The 20,429-nt window shown below is 42.0% G+C and overlaps 1 protein-coding gene across 2 annotated transcripts in view; it reads left to right on the plus strand.

The window, feature by feature from the left end:
• The first annotated feature begins 351 nt into the window (after positions 1 to 351).
• Positions 352 to 20,429, plus strand: part of ENTPD4 (ectonucleoside triphosphate diphosphohydrolase 4) — a 29,594-nt gene continuing 9,516 nt past the window's right edge. Inside the window, exons 1-9 of one of the 2 annotated variants that reach the window (XM_032471197.1) lie at positions 352 to 552; positions 8,558 to 8,648; positions 9,832 to 10,029; positions 10,535 to 10,740; positions 13,878 to 14,028; positions 14,709 to 14,812; positions 16,936 to 16,995; positions 17,278 to 17,408; positions 19,055 to 19,221. In XM_032471197.1, the coding sequence (XP_032327088.1) occupies positions 8,641 to 8,648; positions 9,832 to 10,029; positions 10,535 to 10,740; positions 13,878 to 14,028; positions 14,709 to 14,812; positions 16,936 to 16,995; positions 17,278 to 17,408; positions 19,055 to 19,221 (1,025 nt within the window). In that variant the 5' untranslated portion in view covers positions 352 to 552; positions 8,558 to 8,640. Of the gene's footprint in view, positions 553 to 8,557; positions 8,649 to 9,831; positions 10,030 to 10,534; positions 10,741 to 13,877; positions 14,029 to 14,708; positions 14,813 to 16,935; positions 16,996 to 17,277; positions 17,433 to 19,054; positions 19,222 to 20,429 lie in introns of both variants that reach the window. The other variant, XM_032471196.1, reaches the window with a different exon arrangement.

The raw sequence follows: 20,429 nt of genomic DNA on the forward strand, positions 1-20,429 counted from the left end.
CCCACCTGTAAAATAGGGATAGCTACCGGCAAAGTTGTAAAAAATGTCGAGTTGAGCAAAAATGCCCAGTTCTTTAGGTTTTCAAGCGCTGTTTTCCATGATCCCAAGGTGCACAAAGGAAAATGAAGTTCGGAATCATAAGCACATGCGGCTCGCTGACAACCACACGGGTTAGGACCGGCAGTAACCAAGCCACCGTACTGGTTACTCTCGTGACGCCACTTTCACTGGAATTCACTGCGCGCAGCTGCGCCTGCGGCGTTTCGCGGCACCGCGCTGCTCTCAGATGCCAGTCATCCCCGCGCAGGCCCCGCCCCGGCGCGGGCCCCGCCCCTCGGCGTGCGCGCTCCCGGCGCGAGCGGTGACGCGTCGCCGGTTGGGGGCCGGGCGGCGGCGGCGCGGCTCCCGGAAAGGAGCGGAGTCTCAGGGGAGCCGCTGCCGGGCAGCGGCGTTCGGTTGTCGCTGCCGTCTCGCCACGGTGGCCGTGATGCGCTCCGCCCACGGGTCCCCGCTCCCGGGAGCCCGACTGCCCAGTCGGACGCTGCCGAACAGGTGAGGCGGCCTTCCGGGCGCGGACGAGAGGAGGGTGGGCGGCCGAAGCGGCCCGCCGGCGCGGAGACGGTTGGCGCGGGGCCCGCGGGGCGGCGAGGGCCGCGGACCAGCCGCTCTGCCCCGGGGCGTCCTCCTCGCGCTGGTGTCGTCCCGCAGCCCGGGCCGCGCGGCCGCATCCGGGCGCCCGCCGTCAGCGCCCGTGACCCTGGGCGGCAGGTGCTGTCCCCCCGCCCCTGGCAGGAGAAAGCTGGCCGTCTTGCTGTCGCGCCCGACCCGGTGAGCGCGCTGGATTTCCCCTCTGACACGCAGTGTGCGCGGATCTGGGCCGCACTGGAGGGGTCTGGCCGAGGAGAAGGATGATGCACCAAGGACCCAGCGGGTCTTACCTGCCGCCTTGTCTTGACATTTACACGTCAGCATCGTGTTTGCTTTGCTCTGCTTTTACCAAGTTTCATGCTTTAGATTTCTCTAAAATCTGAATCTGATTATCTCCATTGAAAAAATGGAGTTAACTGGGCGGTAAAGTGATGGTGAGAGCAATGTTTCTCAAACGAGTAATACTTGGGCACCTTTTAAAGGACTCATTCTCTGGAATTTGTCTCAGAACCCGCAGGGATCCTCAGACCCCAGTTAGATGAACACTGGTGCAGAACGTTTTCAGAGAACATTTATCACTATTAGGAAAGAAAAGAGATGCTTTACAGTTCAGGAAATATCATGCTAGAAGATAAACTAGGTTATTAAAGAATTCTAAATTAGAGGCTCAGATACCTAGTTTAATTTCACATTGCAGTCTTTACTGTGTTCTGCTTTGTGTAATGAAAATAACTAATTGAGTCCTTTGGAGAAGCCTGAAAGAATTATATTCTTTGTATTTTGTATTTGGTGTTATAGTGTCTTTGTGTCAGGTCTGTTCACTCTGATACATTAGCAGAATTATAAAAATGGAATTTATATGATTTGTATAAGTAATTTGTTTACTTCATAGTATACCTTTACATTGAGTTATCCAGGTGTATTCGTTGCATATTGAATCTATGGTTTGCATTCTTCCAGGTCTAAAAGAAATGCATGATCTCAACCCTTGTGTATATAGTCTAGAAAGAAAAAACAAAAATGAGAGGTGACCTAGATATTTATATTCTCTACATATTTATTCAGCATTTTTATTTAAAATAGACCACATCTGAATAAAGAGAACATTCAGAGTGTGGACAAACATTAGGAAGTAAAACAAGTTAAATCTTGGCAAAGAAAAATACTGACCTGTGCTTGAAAGAAGTGTAATATTGTGAGCAGGACATATCAGTAGGAAGTAACTTAAGTAAAGGCCCAAGGCAAGCATGAGAACAGCTTGTGTGTGTGGGAGAGGAGAGACCTGCCTCGCTGGAACAGAGGTTATCTGGGGCTGAGCCGAGAACAGGTTGGTGAAATAAGATGGGACCATTTCATGGATGGAAGAACTCAGATGCCATACAAGGAAGTTAATGTTGACCCGTAGGCTCTAGAGATTCCTGAGCTGGTCATATTTTGAAGGTAGTGTTTTACAAAGAGATGTAAAGAGTGGTGTTCATAGTGAAGGCAGAAGGCGGGTGACCCGCCAAGAGATCTGTCTGGAGGTAATGATGTCTGCTGTGGTCATTTTAGATGTGTGGACCTTTGAGGGAGAATTGACAGGACCTGATGAATGGCATAAAATACCAACACACAGAGAACTGGGAATCAAAGTTAAGAACCAGGGGACCCCAGTCCATGGTGATACCCTAGGGAACTTTGAAGGTGATATGGTTTGTATCAAAAGATTGTGACCCTAAACTTAGGCTAAATAATTTTGTGCTGACAAGGTGTCAGTAAGCTCAGGATGTGGAACTGAAACTTGAGGAATGCCAGAGTTGCAGATCTGGGAAAGATCATTGAAAATGGGGACCAGAATTTTGCAAATAGTGAGAGGTAGGGAAGAGGTTTGGTTAGGACTTGATACTGAAAAATACAAGTTAAGCATTTAAAATAAATATGAAAAAATTTAGGTCATAAATGCAACTACAAAGCATTCTTTTTTTTTCTCTTCTTCTTTAAATTGAAGTTTAATAGACCTACAACATTATGTTAGTCCAGGTGCACAACTGGTGAGTCGATAATCCTGTACCTTACAAAAAGATCACCACCATAAGTCCAGCTACCGTCTGTTACCATACAAAGTTGTTACAGTAACATTGACTATATTCTCCAAGTCTAAATTTCATCCCCATGACTCATTTATTTTGTAACTTGGATTTTGTACCTCTTAATCTCCCTCATCTGTTCCACTCATAGCCTCTCCCCTCTGGTGACCACCTGTCTGTTCTTTGTATCTATGAGTGTTTCTATTTTGTTATGTTTGTTCGTTTTGCATTTTAGATTCCCCATATAAGTGAAATCTTACAGTATTTATCTTCCTCTGTCTGACTTATTCCACTTCACATAATACCCTCCAGGTCTATATGTGTTGTCACAGATGGCAAGATTTCATTCTTTTTTATGGCTGAGTAATATTTCATTGTGTGTATATACCACATCTTCTTTATCCATTCATCCATTGATGGACACTTGGGTTGCTTCCATATCTTGGCAATTGTAAACAATGCTGCTGTGAACATAAGGGTGCATATCTTGTTTCTAATTCGTGTTTCATTTTCTTTGGATAAATACCCAGGAGTGGAGTTGCTGGATTGTATGGTAATTCTATTTTTTATTTTTTGAGGAGCCTGCATACTGTTTTCCGTAATGGCTACATCAATTTACATTCCCATCAACAGTGTATAGGGTTCCCTTTTCTCCACATCCTTGCCAACACTTGTGCATTCTTCTTAAAACAAAGACTGAATCAAGTTATTTTGATATATTTTTCCTGCATCTGAGTGCCACATACTTCAGCCTCTCACTGTCACAAAGATGGTTTTTTTTTGAAAGTATAGTTGATTTACAATGTTGTTAGTTTCAGATGTATAGTAAAGTGATTCAGCCATATATATATTTATATTTATATATGTGTGTGTGTGTGTGTGTGTGTATATAATGCATGCTGCAGTGCATTCTAGTGGTGCATCTTCTTTGAAATGTATTCTCTTTTATCCTCCACCTCCAAAGTCTACTTCCCACCTCAGGGGATCTTTCTCTTAGCACATAGTCTTCATTGTGCTCTTCTCTGAGCTCTTCAAGCTAGAGGCTGCATAAGTTGACTTAGCCTTCTGTTACTCTCTTGATTATTTCCTGGGTTACTAGTGTTTTCTCTGTTACCAGTTTGCACACGCCTTAAAAAATTGGAGTCAGGCTTGTTACGCCTTCATGTCACTTCCTAGTACAAATCATTGAATCATCAAAGGCCTTTCTTCCCTGCAAGGACCTTGACTTTAAGCTGTTAACTAAACATTTTTTCTTTACTTCTCCGTTCAGCTATCCATAGTTCTTGATTTTTTTTTTTTTTTTAATGTTGAGGCTGGAATTCCTCTACCCTGAAGGGTTTTTTAAGGTAGGCTTTCTTGATAGATCCAGAAGGGGATTTGATGCTGGAAACTGGGATATCAGGCAAAGGTAGCTTGTTAAAAATAGTTCTGTTGTTTCTTCTGATGATAAAAATTAACATATGCCCTTTAAGAAGCCTAGACAAGCTTAGGGAAGAAAATAAAGATGACCCACTTTCTCACTACTCAGAAGTAACTAACCACAGGTAACATTCTGGTTTCTCTCCTCCCATTTCCTCCTCTGCATGATGTAGTTTTTTCACTTCGCTTGTCACAGATGTCTTTTCATGTCAATAAATACACATCTGCATCATCACCTTTAATAGTCACATCGTATTCCATTGCATAAATGGACCATTTAAATTTAACCCACCCCCTAAAATGCACATTAATTTAGAATAGTTTTTGCTGTTATACACAATACTGTGATGAACGTCTTTGTACATGTTTTAGTGAATTTATCTTACTAATTTCTAAGGATGACTTGCTGGAAGTGTGATGGGAGAGCAGAGAGTAAGCACATTTAAAATTTTCATATATGTTATCTGTATGTCCCCAGAAGGTTAGTGTGTACTTAGGTCTTCTCCAACTGTACCCACCACCTTTTTCCCTCCTACTGGTTAGCAGAGTATTGTCAGACTCTTAATGCCTGCCAATCTGGTGGTGGTGAAGTCTTGTTTTTATTTATATTTCTCTAAACACTAATGAAGTTAGATTTGATCAACTCTTCATGTTTCTTATTCTGTTAATTACCAATTACCCTGGGTCACTTTTCTGTTCCAGTGTTGCTCTTATTACTTATAGGAACTTTTTATACTTAAGGGATATTTACCTTTGTCATGTATGTTGCAAGTCATTTTCCTGATCCTTGTGTGTTTGGGAAGGGATTTTTTTTTTTTAAACGCTTGGAAATCTTAAACTCATGAGTAGATATATATTTTCTTTTATTTATTGTTTGAGCTATTGGTGTCATTTGAAGAAAAATCTCACCCATTCCAAAATTATGTAAATACCTATGTTTTCATCTTAGGTTTTTGTGGATTCTTTGATATTTCAGTCTTTGAGCCATTGGAATTCTAATAAAATGTGTAATGTAGTAATCTCACCAAATTCAGATACTAAAAGATAGCTACTTTATAAAGACATATTAAAATATATTTAAACATCTAGGCATTTTATTCCTTTTTGTGTGAACTTTTAAATCACAAATATTGTTTGTCCTAAGTTTTGGGTTCATGGTACAATATGGACACCACATTAAAGCCTGAACTGATTAAAGCAGTTTTCCCCCTTTGTCAGGTAGGCATTATTGATCCTATTTACTCTCTAACATCTTTCTTTGTGTGTGTATATTTGGTCCCCTCTACTTCATTATAAATTCTTTTAAGAGCTGGGTCCATATCTGATTCATCTTCGTATCTCCTGTTCCCAGCCACCTGTGAAACACACAATGGTTGCTCATCACTTGTGTGATAGGCGCTGGTCACTGGGGAAACAAAAGGACAAGAGGCTGTCCCTGCCAATGAGGGGCTTGGCATACAGTAAGAGAGTCAGCCACAAGTGTTAATATGATAGCCGAGTGCTGTGATGAGCCAGTACTCTGGGACGTGAGGTTTCGGGGAGTCCTCCCAGAGGAATCGTGCTGGACCTGTGGGAGCCAACAGATGGATTCCAACGAGAGAGTCATTCTGCAAACGCACAGGAATGCAGGGCACTTCGAGGACTTGCAGCTGGTGTTTAGTACGGCTGGAGCACAGGGTGCAGATCTGTCTAGTCTGTTGGTCAGGGGATAAGACTAGAAACATAGACAAGGACAAAATCAATCCTGTCTGATGCAGGAGCTGCGTGTGGTGGTGAAGCACTTGAAATGTGGCTCGAGAGACTGAACTTTTTTCCTTCCCTTTTAAACAAATTTTATTTCATTCATTAAAACAGCATCTATATACTATATAAAGATTGTTATAGATATACAAGGATTATTATGTATCCAATGTACAGTCCTTTTTTAATTGTGATACAGTTGATTTGCAATATTATGTTTCAGGTGTACAACATAGTGATTCACAATTATCAAAGATTATGCTCCATTTATAGTTATTATAAAATACTAGCTGTATTCCCTGTGCTGTACAATATATCCTTGTAGCTTATCTATTTTATACATAGTAGTTTGTACCTCTGAATCCTGTACCCCTCTGTTGCCCCTCCCCCACTTCCTTCGCCCATTGGCAGTAACCACTGGTTTGTTCTCTATATCTGTTGGTCTGGCACAATTGAATTTTTAATTTTAATTACTTAGTTAATTACACATGTGGCAAGGGCTGCCATGTGGAACAACACAAGACTGTATCAAGAGGGACCTCTTTTCCCATCCCGAGGAGTTAGGATTTTTTCCTGAGTGAGAGAGAAAAGTTGGGAGGTAGGGAGGTGTTGTGATTCCTGTTTGTTTTGGAAAGATTATGCCCATGTATAAGCTTGTAACTTTTTTGGGTCCCAGAACTCCGAAACTTGACTTCTTGCCTGGCGCTTTCCTAGGGTCTGCCATGCTGGGAATGCAGCAGTCAGCCAAGCAGACCTAAATCTGGCCCTCGTGGGCGTGCGTTATGAAGGAGGAAACACATGAGCAGGAGAAATGCAAACACACACACACACCGTGTGTTAGAGGACAGGATAGGAGTGTGGATTCACGTACTTGAATCCCAGTTCATTATTTGCAGTCATCTTTCATCAGGCAAGTTACTTAGCCTCTCTGCTTCATCTGTAAAATATTATGCTAGTAGTACCTGCCTTCTATGTTGAGAGGGACAATTTAGTATTTGTAAAGCATTTGATCAGGGTCTGGCACATAATAAGCACTACATAAGTAGTTAATAAACAAGGAAATGCTAAGGAGAGAAAACAGCTCAGGGAAGAGAGCTGATTGGAGGGGCACTTGCCATCATAGGGTGGCCAGGGTCGGCTGCCCTGAGAAAGTGACACTGAGTAAAGACCTGAAGGGAGGGAAAAAATAAACCGTATGGATTATATTCAAGAGGAAGGAGCAGCACATTCAGAGGCCCTGAAACCAGACAGTGCCTGGCGAGTTTGAAGGCAGTGAGGACGCCAGTGCGGCTGGAGCGGAGGGGAAGGGGAGCATGGATACTGAGGTCAGAGCAGGAACAGGTGGCCGGGTCCTGCAGGACTGCGAGTTCCAGTGCAGCCTTCGGCCCTTCCGCGTGAGGAGAGCCACGGGAGGATTTCCAGCACAGGATTAACAGGCTCGGGGGCCTGAGCAGGGACCGGGTGGGTGTCGGCTTCGGGTGAAGAACCTGGGTGAGCACTGGATGAGGCATTGGAGAGCTGCTGGGCTGAGACTGTGGTGAGAGACTGACTGGTTAGGCTGCTGTCCCAATAGGCCAGGCAGGAGATACGAAACTGACCTCAGGCAAAAGTGGTACGTAAGGGGACAGATTTTAGATAAACTGGGGTTAAAGAAATGGAAAGTCTCTGTAAGAAACTGGCTTTGGAGGATTAGGGGCTGGGGTCGGGCACGACTCCCGAATTCCTGCTTTGAGCAGTTGGTGGGGATTGAGATTGAGCTGACACCAGAGGAGCAGGTTGGGAGAAAAGAGAGTGAGGATTGCCGCTGAAGAGTTCAGTTTCAGAAATGTGTGTCACGGGCCCATGCCGTGTTCAAATCGGGGTGTGAGCGGAGGCTGGGAGATAAGCGTCTGTAGCTCAGGGGAGAAGCCTAGGGTGGAGAAAGAAAGCTCTCAGTTGTCAGATCACTGCAGCAGTGAGTGAAGTTGACCAGGAACCGAGATTAGAGTGAGAAGAGATGGAGCCAAGACAGAAAACCTGGGGAACAGAGCAGACGGGGTGTGCGGAGAGGCAGAGACGTGGAGGATCCTGAGAAGCAGGCTGGGGGAGACCGCCGTCTTCAGAGGCCTGGACGACATAGAGCAGGGCCACCAGACCAAGAAAGAGACCGACTGTAATGCAGCCTTTGGATCCTGGCTGTCAGCCCCTGTTTCCTCTGTGACTTGAGGTCTGGGGGCTGGAGGCATGGCAGCACCTGTGAGGGCAACAGAGAACTCACTAGGAACGTGGTACGTGGGGTGGTACTTTGTTGATAAGAGAGACGTGATAGAGATTTATCAGATGAGTGGATAGCTCAGATTCCATGCCCTTCTGCCTGCCTCCTGCCCCCACCCCCATCTTCCTTAACGTTCAGTACCGTAAGGTAGTTAAGACCTGCCTGGTGACTTGTATTTTGGGGTCACTGACTGGCTTTTAGGTAAGAAGCACTAACTAGTGCCAGACTCTTCTTATCTCCTTTGATTTAGGCCTGTATCTCTGACCCTAACTTAGCAGGGTTTATTTCGAGCAACACACTTCTAAGCGTTTCAGTGCAAGGATCACAGACCAGATTACATGTGCTTGAATTTAAACACACCCTTGTCAAAGAACATAGACATCTCCTTGGATTGTGCCGTCTTGGTGATTTTTCTTACTTCCTGAAACAGGAGGGCTCTAACTCCGGGAGGACTTCTGTAATGGTGTGTGAGGACTGACTCCCAGAACCCTGCCTGACCTCTGACCTGGCAGCATGGGCAGGTGAGTGATGGTACTGAATCACTGGCACAGTAAAACCCAAGATTTTAGTGCCACAGAAACAGGGCTCGAGAGGGAGAAAAGACCTAAATCCCAAGTGGAAAGAGTTCGGGGTTTTGCTACACTTCTGTCTAACACCTTTGTTCTCCCAGGGCCCCAGTCGGGCGCCTGTCACAGAAGGAAGGTGGTAACGCCAGGTGGATTCTAGAGGGGTTCACGTAGCTCACCGTAAAGGGCACGCATGTTGGAATCTGGGAGGAGTTGTATGAAGCATAGGATGACCTGTGAGCCCTGGAGATGTGGGAGGGGATGACAACAAACTCCATACAGTGGCCCAAGAACCCACATGGAGACCAGAAACTACAAGTGGAAAATTCCATTGTGTTAGCAGGATACACCTCCCCTTCTGAGAGATATTTTAGTCCATGAAGCACTCTTTAAAGGGACGAGTACAGAAATTAACTGTAGAACAATAGAATTTATCCTAAAGGCAGCAAGTTTTTTTAAGCCTAGTAACAGTCTCTCATTTCTGATACAAACTGAGAAGAGAAGTGTTTGTTTGCAAAAATGTCTCAGGAGTACTTCTAAAAACACAAGATATACAAAACTTATTTATTGACTTGTTATGGAGTGTTATGCTGTCTTCTCCCACTTTCTCACATAATCAGCAGGAAGAAATTGACCTTGGAATACAGTGTTAGGAAAATCTTCTTCCTCTGGGCTGTTTATGTTTCTCCTCTAACGGGCAAGGTTTTGGCCGTTAGCACGCTCACCCACCTCTGCAGGCTTTCCTTATTACATGCATTTCTGTGCTCTAAATTCATCATCCTTACACCTGATTTCGTTATAGATTTATTTCCTTATTTTATTGAACTTATTCTTATAAGCTGTCTTGTAATTCTGTTTTTAGAACAAAGCAGGGTACAAATAAAAGCTACCTAATGTTCTCAAGAAAAAGGGGAACACAGAAGGGTCACAACCATCAGGGCTTAATTCTCATTCATATAATTTTATAAGAATGAGTTACTAGCAAAACAGCAACACAGAAGATGCCGGTGTGCAGATAACCTGCCGGCAGGGAGAGGGGGCAGCTCGGGCTCAGAGTCTTACTTCTGGATCCGTGTAGGTGGCTGAGGGGAGGCCCTCTGGAGCAGACTGCTTTAACTCCTGCCTTTTGAAATTTCAGGATCGGCCTCTCCTGTCTTCTTCCTGCTTCCTGGCACTTCAGCATCTCTCCAGTGGGGTGTCCCCGAATTCTGAACACCAACTTGCGCCAGATTGTCGTCATTAGTGTTCTGGCTGCTGCTGTATCACTTTTATACTTCTCTGTTGTCATAATCCGAAATAAGTATGGGCGGCTCTCCAGAGACAGGAAGTTTCAAAGGTAGGAGAAAAATTGTTTTCCCGGTGGGATGCAGCACCTTCGTCTTATGTCTTTGAAGACTTTGGGGATTAGGTTGGAATTTAAGGAGCCTGTGGCTGTAGGAAACAGCTTTTGTACTGAACCCAGCATAGAATGAAAAATTAAACTGTTTGAAACTCTTTAATCATTAACCACCAAATCCTCATCATAAGAGGATTGAAGAATAAGCTTCTCCTGTGATATCTTTTAAGCTGATTTTTCAGTTTGTGTTGATAGTTTGGAAACAGAATTTTGCTTTTCAGAACTTGCTTAAACTTTGAGAGGATAATGAGTGTGTATCTAATTTAGATTACTTTTACCACTATCACTTTTTTTTTATTTTCTTTTGACTCTTGAATCATTTGGCAGTTGTAAAAATGTTACAGTGGTGCTGCCGCACAGCGTAGAAGTCACTGACTTGGGGTTTGTTTACTGCATTACTGGTACCCTCTATCTCAATAAAATTATGTCTGCTTCTCTAAACAAGGTACTTGGCACGAGTTACTGACATCGAAGCTACCGACACCAATAACCCCAACGTGAACTATGGTATCGTGGTGGACTGCGGCAGCAGCGGGTCTCGGATATTTGTCTATTGCTGGCCGAGGCATAACAGCAATCCTCACGATCTGTTGGATATCAGACAGATGAGGGATAAAAACCGAAAGCCTGTGGTTATGAAAATAAAACCCGGTATGTAAATGATGACTGGGAACCAGGTGCTGCCCTTCCGTTCTCTGTGTGGCTTTCACATCTTTCCCTTTCACTCCTCACTGTTGTCACCCTCATCAGGGCTCACACCAACACCCAGTTCGACGAGGCGGAGTGAATGCTCCCCCTGGAGGTGGGCGGCAGCATGGAGTGTAATGAGAGCTGACCTTCAGGCTGCTGTCAGGGGAGACTCCAGAGAGGGAGTAGCTCGCTGGGTGAGCAGGAGTCAGCCAGGCCAAGGGGGTGGGGGGAGTGGCAGAGGGGTCGTCAAAGGGAAGGCTCTTCCCCGTGGGGGTGCAGGGCTCTAAGGCCAGGGTACAGTGCATTCCAGAAATGTTATTCAGGATGGTTGAAGCCAAATAGAAGGAATATGGCAAGAGATGGGAAGGGTGAGTGTGAGGGCAGGTTATGCTGTTCTAGAGCTGAGTTTATCTGGAGGGCACTGAGAGCCACAGAAGGATCTCAGGCCAGGAAGAGACACCTTTTGCACAGAGAACGGTCAGGGGATTGCCAGGGCTGGAGAGCAGGATGTGTTGCCGCAGGCTGGCAGAGGGTGGAGGTGTCCAGAAGAGATGAGAAGTGAAATAATATGAGAGGAACCAAGGACAGGCAAAATCAGTGAAACCAGCATGCATGCTGGGGTGAGGGAGAGGGATTTTATCAGGACACTGGCTGGGGCCGCTGAGTGCCCAGTGGTCTGTAGCGGAAGTTGAGTTGGGGTTTGCGTATGTGAGTTTGGGGGCGTTATGCAGGCAAGCACATAGCCATGTCCAGTGGGCAGTTACCCCACACTGATCTGGTGGTCGAGGAAGAGATCTGAATGGCTGCCTCTGAGATTTGGAGATCTGAGACATGGGTGGTGACAGCAGCCGTGGGAGTGAGTGAACTTGCCTGAGGACAGTGGGGGCCCGTTTCTCACGGGCAGGGGTGAGCTCATGTGCAGTTGACTCCCAGTGTCTGACACACCCTGTTGCTCAATTAGGGCTGTTTAATGACTGGGAAAAGAGTGTAAGACTGAACATTTAGTACCACCATCATTTAAAGCTGAGAGACTGGAAGAAATGGTCAGAGGGATAGGGAAGAACTGGGAGAGCTTGAATTTCTCTCAAATTAGCCACATTAAAGACACATGACTTATTTTTCTTTTGTCCTCTTAATCCCCTACCCCCATCTTGCCCCTCCCAGATTGCTTCTCCCCACTGGTAACCACTGGCTTGTTCTCTATATTTGTGAGTCTGGGTTTTTTTGTTGTTGTTAAATTCACTAGCGTGTTTTATTTTTTAGATTCCATATATATGTGGTAACTAACATTATTTGTCTTTCTGTGTCTGATTCATTTCACTAAGCATAATACCCTCCAGGTCTGTTCATGTTGTTGTAAGTGGCAAAATTTCATTCTTTTTTATGTCTGAGTAGTATTCCATTGTATATATATGTGTGTGTATGTGTATATATATGTCACATCTTCTGTATCCATTCATCTTTGATGGACACTTAGGTTGCTTCCATACTTTGGCCATCATAAACAGTGCTGCAGTGAACATTGAAAGTGTGTGTATCTTCAAGTTAAGTGTTTTTGTTTTCTTCAGCTATAGATCCAGGTGGAATTACTGGGTCATATGGTAGTTCTCGTTTTAGTTTTTTGAGAAACCTCCATACCGTTTTCTGTAGTGGCTACACCAGTTTACATTCCCATCGACAGTGTACAAAGGTTCCCTCTTCTCCACATCCTCACCACATTTGTTATTTGTGGTCTTTTTGATGATAGCCAACTGACAGGTGTGAGATGATATCTCATTGTGGTTTTAATTTGCATTTCTCTGATGATTAGTGATGTTAAGCATCTTTTCATGTGCCTCTTGGCCATCTGGATGTCTTCTTTAGAAAAATATTTAGGTCTTCTGCCCATTTTTTAATCAGGTTGTTTTGTTTTGTTTTGTTTTGTTTTTTGATACTGAATTGTATGAGCTGTTTATATATTGGATATTAACCCTTTATCAGTCAAATCATTTGTAAATATATTCTCCCCTTCACTAGGTTGTCTTTTTGTTTTGCTGATAGTTTCCTTTGTTGTGCAAAAGCTTTTCAGTTTAATTATGTCCCATTTGTTTATTTTTATTTTTGTTTCCTTTGCCTTATGAGACAGATTAAAAAAAAAAAATATATATATATATAGCTACTATTTATGTCAGAGAGTTTTCTACTTATGTTTTCTTCTGGGAATTTATGGTTTTTGGTCTTACATTTAGATCTTTAACCCATTTTGAGTTTTATTTTTGTTTAGAATGTGAGAGTGTTCTAATTTCATTAATTTACATGTAGCTGTCCAGTTTTCCCAGCACCATTTATTGAAGAGACTGCCTTTTCTTTATTGTATATTCTTGCTCCTTTGTTGTAGATTAATTGACCATAAGTTTGTGGGTTTATTGCTGAGCTTCTGTTCTGTTCCATTGATCTGTGCGTCTGTTTTTGTGCCAGTACCATACTGTTTTGATTACCATAGCTCTATAGTATAGTATGAAGCCAGGGAGTGTGATTATTCCAGCTCTGTTCTTTTTTCTCAAGATTGTTTTGGCCATTCAGGTTCTTTTGTGTTTCCAGACAAATTTTTAAATTATTTGTTCTAGTTCTATGAAAAAAATGCCATTGGTATTTTGATAGGGATTGCAGTGAATCTGTAGATTGCCTTGGGTAGTATGGTCACTTTAGCAATATTAAGTCTTCCAATCCAAGAACATTGTATATCTTTCTATCTGTTCGTCTTCAGTTTCTTTCATTTGTGTCTTATAGTTTTCTGAGTACAGGTCTTTTACCTCCTTAGATAGGTTTATTTCTAGTATTTTATTCTTTTTAATGCAATGGTAAATGGGGTCATTTCCTTAATTTCTCTTTCTGATAGTTCATTGTTCGTGTATTGAAATACAACAGATTTCTGAATATTAATTTTGCATCCTGCAACTTTATTGAATCCATTGATGAGCTCTGCTAGTTTTTTGGTGGCATCTTTAGGATTTTCTATGTATAGTATCAAGTCATCTGCAGAAAGTGACAGTTTTATGGAGAAGTTGTAACTTATTAGCTAAAATATCTCCCTATTAACATGTGTCCTTTTCCTGTAGGCATTTCAGAATTTGCTACCTCTCCAGAGAAAGTCAGTGATTACATCTCTCCACTCTTGAACTTTGCTGCAGAGCATGTACCACGGGCAAAGCACAAAGAGACCCCTCTCTACATTCTCTGCACAGCTGGAATGAGAATCCTCCCTGAAAGGTGATCTTCCCACGAGGGTGGGCCAAGCCAAATTGGTGGTGGTGGAGGTGGTGGTGGGTTTTTTTCCCTCTTCATCCCCCTCCTGTCCCTCCTCCTTGTCTTCCTCTTCTATCATCATCATCCAAAGGAAGACAGTCTGAAGCAATACCAGATCTATTCCCTTAGCTGAAACTCACCAAATATCTTTGAGTTTATTTATTTATCATGATAAGTAGTAAACTATAAAGTTGTCATTTTAAATGATTTTCTATTTTATTAGTTTCATTGTTTGCAGCTGTAGTTTTATATCTAGGAATCACGTAATTTACACAACCTCTAAAAATTCCTTCCTGAAATAAACAGTCTTTTCAGTGAATTGCTTTTTTTTTTTTTTTTTTTGTCTTTTTCTTTTTGGGTTGGGGGTGGCAATTAGGTAATTAGATTTGTTTATTTGTTTGTTTATCTAGTGGAGGTACTGGGGATTGAACCCAGGACCTTGTGCATGCTAAGCATGCACTCTACCACTGAGCTATATACCCTACCCATTTCAATGAATTGCTATGGTTTTAAAATTTACTGTTTTCATATAGGATATACCAGAGCCAGAGCCATAGTGTATTGTTTTTTTTTTTCTCTCTTTTTAAAACAGAAAAATTCAGGATATCATATTTTGATGTGTAAATTTTTGGATTGTCTTGCAGCCAGCAGAAAGCCATTCTTGAAGACCTTCTGACCGACATCCCTGTGCACTTTGACTTTCTGTTTTCTGACTCTCATGCGGAAGTAATTTCCGGGAAACAGGAAGGTTGGTATATTGGTCTTCAACCTGAAATTCAGGAAGCTATTCCTTTCAGTCTTCTACATCTTTCCCATGAACATTTTATTAAATTACTCTTAATATTTTAAAGTTTGAAAAACTATAGCCTTCAAATATTATAGTTTTTAAATGGAAAATTAGTTTCTTACATCTTTGCTATCCAAACATTAAGCCATTAAAAAAATAACTTAGTTTGTCTTCACCACATTTAGGAAACATATTTTGGACTCGTTTTGACAGAAGAGGTTTGTGTTCCTTGCCTAAATTGTACAGCTGTCTGGAATTATAATAAGTACTGAGCTGTTGGACCTTCTACTGATCAACTTGCTGGGCAGGGGAAATTATTCTTGACTTTGATACACTGAGAACATGTTCTGTTTTCAAAGAAGTAATTCTCCTTGAGGATGAAATGGCAATTCAATGAAATTATTTGGGGAATAGCTTGCTAGAAATTCAGACCAAAAAGCATTTATTTAAAAATCATCTGTCATTTCACCAAATACCTCCTCTGTGAAAAACATGATAGAGAATTCAAAATTGGGTGAAAGTCACATATTGCCATTGAGCTATTTACAGACAAGTAAGGTACACAGTTAATTGCTTCTGTAAAGTTTTAGATGCCATAAGGAAGATAAGGAAAAAGTACCATGAGAATTTGAAAGAGGGAAGCTTTCTTTTCCTCATGGCCTCATGGAGAAAGTGGCACCTGAACTGGGCCTCTGGGGGTAATTATAAATACAGCACGTCAAAGCATGGTAAGGTTAGGGCTCCGAGCAGGGATGGGAGCTCATTATAGGCGAAAGGAACGATGTGAATCAGCACAGGTCAGAAAAGCTGCACTATGGACAAGGAATAAAAATATTTCAGTTTGATGGGATTACAGCCCTTTTGAAAGGTCATAGTAATATTAAAAGTTGAACTCGTCTTAGTGATGTCAGCGTCTTGGTGGTGTGAGCGGCTCCTTTTCTCTCTCCCTTCAATGAAAATAGAATTTTGACAAGATTCATGGACTCCCATGTTTATTGAAGCATTATTTACAATAACCAAGATATGGGAACAACCCAAACGCCCATCAGTGGGCGATAAAAAAAGATGTCATACATGTACACAGTGGAATATTATCCAGCCATGAGGAAGGAGGAAGGGTATCTTGCTATTTTGACAACATGGATGGACCTTGAGCACATTATGCTAATAAGCAAGATAAGTCAGGGAAAGACAAGTACCATCTGATACCACTGATTTGTGAAATCTGAAATAGTCAAACTATAAAAAACAAGAGTAAAATGTTGGTTATCAGAGGAGATAAGGTTGATAGTGTTTAAGGGTACAAACTTGTAATGAGTGGTAAATAAGCCATAGAGAGCTAATGCACAGTAGATGAATATAGCCAGCAATACTGTACTATCATGGTGTAATGTGGTAATAATATTGCCACAAGGGTAATCATATTATAATTTATAAAGGTATCAAAGTAACACACCATACCCCTTAAATTTGCATGATGTTATGTGTCAAATTTATTCAATTAAAAACATTGGACAGGTCTTGAATTCTCAGGCTGTGAAGTTTGGATGTGGTTCTGTAGGTCAGTCCAGTAGAGACTAGAGTGTGTTGGAGTTGGAGAGCAGGGGCAGGAAAATTGACTAGATCGCTGGACCAGCTTAAATCAAGGTGGTAATGAAAATGGGTGAAGACTGGATGTAGGAATATTGCAAAAAGAAAATCAGACTTGGGAGCTGAGTGAAAGCATAGGATAAAGGAATGGAAGAGGCAGAGTTTGCTTGCTTTTAAAGCCTTGCACTTGATAGGTTTAACTTCATTAAAAGTAAAAACTCCAGTATTTTCAAAACAACCTATAAATCAAAGGAAAACTGGTACCTTGGGAATTATATTTTCAGCCTGCACAAATGATACGTAACTATAAATTGTAAAGTTGAAAGTTCTTGGAAAACCACTAGGGAAAGATCAGATACATCAGGAGAAATGTGCTGTTTCGGGTGATGGTTTCACAGGTTGTCAGAGAGTAAGATAATTACCTTTGCACAGACTGCACTGATAGGAAGTATATAAAATATTTTAAAACTTTACTCTTCTTATAATGTCTATAGGTGTGTATGCTTGGATTGGCATTAATTTTGTCCTTGGACGATTTGAGCATATTGAAGACGGTGAGTATCATGTTTCCAGGCACTTGTGTCTGAAAACTGCAAGTTATAGTGTTTTCTGTTTCATGTGAAGGATGAAAAGGAGCTGCATTGTGACACAGCTGGGTGTGTAGGAGGAGCGTGGGGGGAGCCGCTGTCTCACACAGTTAACTTGCTCTTAGTGGGAGGGGTGGGCTGGGTTTGCCTAGAGAGCCTTGAACCGTCCCATGAAAACAGGATTCTCATCACAGGATCCCACGTCTCTGGGTTTGTTCTGTTCCGATGGGTGTTTCCTGTTTTTTGCAGATGACGAGGCAGTTGTGGAAGTTAACCTTCCTGGTAGCGAAAGCAGCAAAGCCATCCTCCGTAAGAGAACAGCCGGTATTCTCGACATGGGAGGCGTGTCAACCCAGATAGCATACGAAGTCCCCAAAACTGTAAGCTTTGCCTCCTCACAGCAGGTTATTATCTGTACAAATTTCCTTCCGTTTGGTTTGGTTTTCATTTAACATGTCTCCATCCATTTTTGTTTTGTTTTCTGAGTCTGAACACATCTTTACTGTGCTTGCCGAGGTACCACCTTCTCAACCCAGGAGAAAGGAGACAGGAGGAACCAAGGCAAACCTCCGCTAGGCCGTTTGTTTGCTCATTGAAGTCAGCTGGTTTGTTTTCTGAACTTACTAGAGTTTTCCTTTGGTGTCTGTGTTAGCCACACACTTGAGTTTTTGTCTATATTTCCAGTCAGTTCTTTTCTCAACAGGTGTTGTAAAACTTACTATAATAGCGTCTGATTGCTTAAGTTATAATTGGGGAAAATACCTGTGTGTGTGTGTGTGTGGCTCAGACAGCTTTTGACCTTCCTGGAGAGGGCTGAGGTTTGTAGCCACTGCTCCCACGCTTCTGAATGTCCGGTTTGCTCTGTCATTTCCGCGTCCCCATCAGTGCTCTCAGCCGCTGCCTGTCGTCCCCGTAGGCTGGGCAGTCCTGTGTAAAGGGTTTTCAGATGCATTCCTGAATTGCTCCACGTCTTTAAGACTCTCTCCCCATTCAGCTGTAGATGACACCAGAGTTTCCTACATTTCCCCTAGTGGAGTGTGTGGTTAGAAAAGACGGGAGCTGGACCAGCCTGCATCACCACCCTGTCCTCACTAGCTGTGTGACCTTCTGCAGGTCACTTCACTTCCTTGGGCTGGTCTCTTCAGCTATAAATGTGCATGCCTCTCGCAGAGGGGCATCATAAGGTTAAATGAGGTAGTCCATACAGTGTATCTGAGGCACTGACAGGCACCTTGTGTCGGCTGGATAAATGTTAGTGATGTATTTATTAAGTTCCTTAGAAAAATGCTTCATAAACTCAAGTGTTACATCTGGTGTTTCCCACTTCCCATCTAGACATGCCTCTAGAAACTATTACACTCTTTGTAAAAAGTCATGTTTTTCCCCCAAGATAAAGTAAAAATACATATAAAAAAGCAAGTTTAAAAAAAATACTATAAAATCAGGAATAAAAATTACCCATAGATGCATCAGATGCATCATCCAAAAATATTATTGTTAGCATTTTGGTGTATTTCTTTTCATTCTTTTTTACCTATTTATAGTCTTTAAAAATATGGTTGTCATAATCTTACTGTTTGTACAATTTTTTCCCTTTATGTAACAGTGCCTAAGCATATTCCTTCATAAACTGTTACCATAACTAACCCTACCTCAGGGTTGTACATTTCGATGACATCCATTTCTTCCTGTCACAGAATTTCCAAGGACATCTTTGTGTATAAAGACTTCTCAATGTTTAGGATAGTTTCAAAGCATAGAATTCCATAAGTAGATTTAGTAGATCTATATTGCTAACTTCCTTTTTCAGAAAGTCGTATCAGTATCACAAATGTGCAGCCCATCTGAAATTTCTTAAGTCAGGATTGTTGTGTTAATTTATTAAGAAAGGATGCTTGGGAAATGCGGAAGCAGAAATTTTTGCTCCTTTTTGATAAGAAACCTTTTAGATCCCTCTTTTTGACAAGATTTGACAATATTTGTGTATTGCTTAACATATTAAAGTTTGTGATCCTTACATCTGCAGGAGGAAGTAGCTAAGAACCTGCTGGCTGAATTTAACTTGGGATGTGATGTTCACCAAACTGAGCATGTGTACCGTGTCTACGTGGCCACGTTTCTTGGGTTTGGTGGCAATGCTGCCAGACAGAGATATGAAGACAGAATATTTGCCAGCACAGTTCAAAAGAACAGGTAAAGCACCTTCCACTGCACAGCAGTCACTTTGAAACCTAGGTCTGTCCTCATAGGAGACACATCCAGGCAGAGCAGGGAGACCTCAGTCAGCAGACGTATGTCAGCACTGTCAGCTTGTTACCACCCTGCCGGCTGAGCTGGGAGAAGACACAAAAGAACAGCGGAGTCCTGCCTCCGGCCCCAGCCGAAAGGGGGTCTCTCAGCCCAGGGCTCCCCCAGTGGATTAGAAGTTTCACTGTCAGGATATTAAAGTGCTTTGGTGCCCTGGGTGTCGCTAGTCCAGATTACAGAGTCCTGGGGAGACTCAGCACCTGGGCCACTCAGGCTCCTGGAGGCCTGCGGTAAGTGATGGTAACAGTGAATTATGTGATGTCCTGGCGATGTTGTGGGAAGCCAGCCTGGGCAGTTGTTTAGTGGGTAAGACCATAGTGAAGGAAGTTATTCAAGAGAAAGAAATGATCTAGAAGTCAAAGTTAGTGGTTTTAAACATGTTTAGCAGTGAAACTTTTAAAAACGAGTTTACAAAGAATTCTGATACAGGAAATATACAAAAACACTTTATCAGTTTGAATTTATTTTATAAGCTTTAAGTGTATAGCAATTATTTATTTGAAATTAGTCCATAAGAACAGAAAAGCCGTTTGGATGAATTAAAAAAATCTGAAATCTGAGGTTATGTGAAGTATCTTCTTAATTACGGTGCTTTGTTTTGTTTGTTTTGATAAAACATTTTGAGGGGAAAATCCTCATTCATAGACATAAACAATAGTGTATTTCCTTGACCGATTTAATCTTTGTTCTCGAGGTATATTGATGTACAGTATTATCTAAGATTCAGGTGTGTAGCATAGTGGTTCACAATTGTACAGGTTATATTCCATTTATAGTTACTATAAAATGCTGGCTACAATTTGATCTTAATAAACCTGTGGAGGCCTGAACTTTAAGAAAGGCCAACTCAGAGTCAGTCAGTACCTCATTTTCCAAAAACTTGCATATGTGAATAGGAAAAGCAATAACAACTTATTCTTTGTCTGCTCTAGACATTAATTGAATAGTGTTAGTTAAAAGATTACGAGTCCCAGTTTCTTTTTAAAAAATGGTCTATAAGATAGCACAGTTTGGTATAGTCATTTTTAGTAATAGTCTTAAAAATATTTTGTAAGTGGCATTCGAAGTAGAATTTTGTAGAAACACCTTCTGCA

This window comes from Camelus ferus, chromosome 31 (genome assembly GCF_009834535.1).
Source record: "Camelus ferus isolate YT-003-E chromosome 31, BCGSAC_Cfer_1.0, whole genome shotgun sequence".
Classification (NCBI taxonomy): Eukaryota; Metazoa; Chordata; class Mammalia; order Artiodactyla; family Camelidae; genus Camelus; species Camelus ferus.